A 6170-nucleotide genomic window follows, 5' to 3' on the forward strand; every position below is an offset into this window, starting at 1 on the left:
GTTCAAACATTCATACCAAACTCTACGGGCTTGTTTTAAACCATAAAGAGCTTTTCTAAGTTTGAAAACATGATTTGGATATTTGTAGCCTTTAAACTTGAGGGTTGCTCAACAAAGACTTCTTCTTGAATAAAATAGTTTATAAATGTACTTTTAACATCCATTTGATAAAGCATGAAATTTTTATAGCAAGCAAATGAAAGAAGCACGGAGATGGATTCTAACCTAGCAACCGGTGCAAAGGTTTCCTCATAAATCGATGCCTTCTTCTTGATTGTAACCTTGTGCCACTAATCTAGCATTGTTACTCACAGTTGTTCCATTTTCATATCGTTTGTTTCTAAAAACCCATTTTATTCCAATTATGATTTGATCTTTTGGTATAACGACCAAGTCTCAAACATGGTTTCTTTTAAATTGATTTAGTTCTTCTTGTATCACTAGAATCCAAATCTCATTAAACTCGGATTCTTTGAAGTTTTTAGATTCAATTTACGAAATGAATGCACAACTACCGAGATGATTTTTATAAGTAGTTCTAGTGGTTATACCTTTGGATAGATCGCCTATTATTAATTCCTTTGGATGAGATGGAATGAACCTCAATTCTTTTCATAGTGCAGGATTACTTTGAACTTCGGTTGATTTTTCTTTACTTTCTTGACCGTTGGTCTCCTTTGTTTGTTCTTCGTTTGGTACTTCCTTGTTTTGGTCTTTAATATTCATTTGTTCAAATGGAGCTTCCAAATCATCATTACCTTTCTCATGATCGGGGGAGTTAGTCTCATCAAAAGTGACATACGTTAATTTTTTAACAACTAGAGTTTGAATCAAATAATCCCAAATTATTTTTTGTGTTCAAAATAAAGCATTTACAACCGAAAACTCTAAAGTAACCGATATTTGGAATTCTATTCTTTCAAAGCTTCTAGGGAGTTTTTGTTTTCTTTTTACCAACATTTATTCTATTACAATATAGCAAGCAGTATTGACGGTTTCGGCCCAACAGTATTTTGGCATGCTATTTTCATTTAGCATGGTTCTAGCCATTTCTTGTAATGTTCGATTTTTCTTTTCTACCATCATATTTTGTTGAGGAGTTCTAGGAGTCGAGAAAGTATGATTATATCCATTTTCATTACAAAAACTGTGAAAAGCTAGTTATCAAATTCTCCACCATGATCACTTCTTATAGTGGTAATAGAGTATCATTTCTCATTTTAGACCTTAATGCAAAAATATTTAAAAGTATTTAGGGCCTCATCTTTAAGATTTAAGAATAGAACCCAAGTGAATCTAGAATTCCACGATAATAAAAGCATAATGTTTTCAACCCAAATTTGTGGTTTTAGACGGTCGAAAAAGATCAATGTGGAGTACTTTTAATGGTTTGAAGTTGAAGAATGTTGTTTATGTTTAAAAGAACTTTTTACTCGTTTGCCAAATTGGCAAGCATCACAAACTTTATCTTTTTCAAATTTTAAGTTTGGCTAACCTTTGACAAAACAATTTTGGAAATTTTTGACAGAAGATCTATGCTAGCAGGACCTAATCTTCTATGCCATAACTATGTATCTTCCTTAAGGCTAAATAAGCAATTTTCATCATTTTCAAATTCGATATTTAGGATATACACATATTTTCCTAGGCTTCCTACAAACATCACTTCCTTATATGTAGCATACTTAATAAGGCATTTTGAAGAATCAAATTTGATATGATATTCTTTATCACATAATTGACTAATACTAAGTAAATTATGTTTGAGGTTATCAACTAGTAACAAATTTTCAATAATAGGAGATTGATGATTACCGATGTCTCCGATTCTGATAATTTTTCCTTTCGCATTATCTCCGTCTATCACATGCTCCCCATCTTTTTTCTTTGAAGTTTGATAGTTATCTTCTATCACTGGTCATGTGTCTTGAACATCCAATATCCTAGAATCGCTTGCTCTTCATTTTCCTTGATACCTACAAAACATAGTTTAAATTTTTATTTTTGGTACCCATACAAGTTTGGGTCATTGGTAGTTAGTTTTAGTGGATTCTCGAATCCACTTGTTCTTTATCTCAAATTGTAGCTTCTTTTTTGCTACACAATTATAGGCAATATGTCATTCTTTGTTACAAAAGCTACATATAACTTCTAAATAAGTACTTGAAGCTTTGACAAATATGTTTTTGTAAGATTTTTATTTTAAAAATGGTTTGTACCTAAGTCCACCTTTATCAAAAACAAATTTTTGATCTCCAAGCATTAAGTCAAAGTTTTTCTTTTCTTGAGTAAATTTATAAATAATTTGAGTCAAGTCTTCAACTTTTTCTTTTAAAGAAGAGTTTTTTTTTATTTTTATTTTTTTGACGGAGTCATAGTTTTTATTGTCTTTTTATTTTTCTAAAATTTTCTTCATTTTGTTTTTCAAAAATTGATTTCATTTTTAAGAGTAGAGTGACTTAAAACAAGTTTTTCAAATTTTTCGATTTCCATGAAGTACATGTTAGCAATTACTTCTTGATTATTGTTTAGGGTTGAACAAAACTCTTGAGTTGAACCGAACCGAGCGGTTCTTCTTAAATTAAATACTTGAACGAGTATCTAAATCGAGAATAGACGATTCGGTTCAATTCTTGATTCTAGATCAAGAATCGAAAAATTGAATAAGAATCGAATCTCCCTAATCGTTTTTAATTAATTTATTTTAAATAAGTCAAATTATTTTATTTTTTCTAAATAATTTTGCTAACTAGTTAATTTATAGCCAAGAGTGTCGATATCACCGCCTCCATCTCAAACGCCAACCACCTTTGCAACGAAACTTACAGCCAAGAGTGAAAGGTTGTTAAAGCCTTTGCAATTTTGAAACTCTCTACACTTTTGAAACCTCTCAAAACCCAGTAAAAACTCACCATCCACTGTTGATTTCAAAATCGACACCAAAGATTTAACAATTGGATCTCTACCAATCACCACCATCACTAGTGATTGTCAAATCCCCACATAACCACAATCGAACCTCATAAAATCGAAAAATGAAAATCAAAACTACTATAAAGCTTTAATAGAGTTATGGAAAAAAAAATTGATTTGGATCGAATAAGGCTGGACATGGTTCGGTCCGGTTTGATTTTCGGGTATTTAGTAAGTGGAACCGTCGGGTCCAAATTTAATTATAGAACTGTTCGAGTTCGTTCAGTTTGGATTCAGTTCGATTCCCAGGTTCTATATTACAATTAAATTTTTTAATATTTACAAAGCTACATTAATTCAACTAATGATATGTTCAATCTCAACTCTTACAAAATAACATAGTCCAATCAGATGTCTCTTTTGAGTCTCTCTTTGCTGAGTTCTTCATAAATTTGATTGTTAAAATCATAAGAAGTGGAAGACAGAGAGCTCATAATTATTAAGAGATACGTTGTCGAGTTTTAATTCGATTTTTCTAGAACGGTGGAAATGGAACTATGGCAGAATAATAGATTTGGATAAAATTTAGATCAATTTAATTAAGTGGCTTTGAACTAAAAATTAGAAGTAGGAAATTCGTATTTTTGGGTTTGAGTTAAATCGACTAGTTAGTAAATTTATCTAGAAAAAATAAAATAATTTGACTTATTTAAAATAAATTAATTAGAAAACTTAGGGAGATTCGATTTTTCGATTCTTGATTCAGATATCCGTTTGAATATTTAATATAAGAAGAACCACTTGGTTCGGTTTGAGAGTTTTGTCCAGTCCTAGGATCAAATGTGGTTTTTACCAACCCTAAAATGGTTTTTGTTGGGATGATTTGAAATGGAGTGTGGTATGGTGTTGGAGGGTGGTGACCATGGTCGCGGGCGATGCGGCGGTGTATTGGTTGTTGTCGACGGTCAGTAATGGCTTAAAATCAATGTTGTTGGTTAGAGAAGATGAATATGGGAGGTGGGGTGGAGATGTTGGGGTAGATTTCATTTTTCCCTTTAATTTTATTATTTAAATTATCAATACCTTATAATACACAAAATTACCATTTTACCCCTTTTAATTGGTGAAAAATCACTTTTCTTAGTCAACTAACGATTTCATGGATGGATTCCATCCAAATGGACTCCAGGTACATACTTATTAAAGGTTAGAAACCTTCACTCATAGTTATTAAACTCGGACCGAACCGTTAGGTTCGGTTCGAAAATTAGTGAGCCGGACCCAGGTCCGGTCGACAGTCCGGTCTGGAAATTGGTGAGCTGGACCCAAGTCTGGTCCGAGTTAGACATATTTATTCATGTACAACTGACCCACCTCAAACCTATGAAACCGACGATTTTTTAAGTAACCCGTTGGCCCGTTTATTGATTGAACAGTCCGGGTCATGGCAGCCCTTTATAAAGTTTATTCTCCTCCTGTTTCCTCATGTCAGGGCTTCTTCAAACTTTCAAACATACAAAATCTATGCTCGGTCTCTCAATTTCTTTGCAATTCAACCCTCCCAAAATCCAAATCTCCTCAAGTTTCAATAGATGGAAAAAGAACCGGTAACTTAGGTAAGTCCTTTTTTTGGCCCGTTTTGAACCTGTTCTTCGGCTGATGAAAATCTGAAATGACCCCTTTCACTTTACTTATTTTGGTTGAAGTAGTCCCTTTTGTTTACGCGGTAGACTTCAATTTTTGGGTATCTCACCTATGCTGATTTTTCAAATGAAAGTCACTTTTGTTTTGGGTATTTCACCTATTCTGGAGTAACCACAAAATTCTTCAATTGAAATAAAAAAAGCTGAAAATATAGATTCTTCCTGAAGTTGTGAAATATGAAGAAAAAACATAAGATAAATAAAAAATTTGAAGAAAAAAGTGAAGAAACTGTTGCTGAAAATTGCCAAGAACGAATCCATTTGAATGAGACTTTGCCCCTGTTTTTGTTCCTCATTAAAATAAACATATTGCCCCACGCACACACAAGAAACAGAGGAATTCGATAAGACACAAATCCATTGATTGTTCTTTTTATGTTTCAGATCCATATTTTACTATTTATGATCTAAAATTTGTGAATTTAGTTAACAAAATAATATGAGATTAATTTAGTTATTAGTTGAAAATGGGAAAAAAATATTATTCAATGAAAATAGTTAATTATATTTTGGATAGGAATTGACCAGCCGGTTGAACTACCGAGTCACCGGTCAAACCACTGACTTGCTGACCCACAACATTGTCCGGATCGGGTCTGACAACTATGCCTTCGCTAGTACAAATTAAAGGTTAAAATAAAGTTTGCAAAAATTGAAAAGATCATGGGTCACTGTTGCAATTTTCCCTAAAATATATAATTAATTAATTAAATTATAAATAAATTTTAATAAATATCTGATTTTTGAAATTTAAAATATTTATTCTTAATTTTGAAATGGAGGATACTTAATTTTTTAATTATGATTTTTTCCAAAAAATAAAAAATTTAAAAAATTGCCATGTTGGGCCTGAGAGGCCCGCCCAGATTTACGAGGGCAACAAAACGTCCGAAAATGCACTCCGTTTATTCATTCTAAATTTTCATTTTACAACTAAACTCGCATTTCTCTAGCTCTTATTTTAACTAAACACGCATTTGATCAGATCTAATTTGAATATGCAAATCCGTAAAATGTAAGCGATTTCCATCCAGCGACACTTGACTGTCAACTGTTGGTATACACCCCCGAAAACTTGACCAAATAGATAGCAGAGGGAGTGAAACCAATGGCATCATCGCTATCTCGGTGGCTTGTCGACCCAAAGAAGAACCCTCTCGCTGCCATCCACAAAAAGACCATCTTCGGCCGCCTTCGCAAATACGGTATCTATATGTGTATATTTGTAGTATGAGTTTATGTGTGTTTTTGGTTTTTGTATTTTGATTTTTCATTTAGGTTTGGATCTTTGACTGTAATGTTATTGTTGTTAAATTGCTTGAAAAGGGCTTCGATATGATGATTTGTATGACCCAAAGTACGAATTGGACGTTAATGAGGCGCTGAATCGGCTCCCTAGAGAGATCGTGGATGCGAGGAATCAGCGCATCAAGCGCGCTATGGATCTCTCCATGAAGCACGATTACCTTCCCGAAGATCTCCAGGTATGGGGTACGCAAGGACGTACATTACACATGTATAGAGCTGTATGTGTAGTTATGTGGATTTTTATCC

At 33.0% G+C, this 6170-nt stretch overlaps 1 protein-coding gene across 1 annotated transcript in view; it reads left to right on the forward strand.

Moving 5' to 3' along the window:
* Nucleotides 1-5524: 5524 nt before the first annotated feature.
* Nucleotides 5525-6170, forward strand: part of LOC111383162 (cytochrome b-c1 complex subunit 7-like) — a 4782-nt gene continuing 4136 nt past the window's right edge. The window contains exons 1-2 of the mRNA XM_023007238.1: nucleotides 5525-5821; nucleotides 5943-6100. Coding sequence (XP_022863006.1) covers nucleotides 5725-5821; nucleotides 5943-6100 — 255 coding nt within the window. The 5' untranslated portion in view covers nucleotides 5525-5724. The remainder of the gene's footprint in view (nucleotides 5822-5942; nucleotides 6101-6170) is intronic.

The sequence above is a fragment of the Olea europaea genome, unplaced genomic scaffold (assembly GCF_002742605.1).
Source record: "Olea europaea var. sylvestris unplaced genomic scaffold, O_europaea_v1 scaffold262, whole genome shotgun sequence".
NCBI lineage: Eukaryota > Viridiplantae > Streptophyta > Magnoliopsida > Lamiales > Oleaceae > Olea > Olea europaea.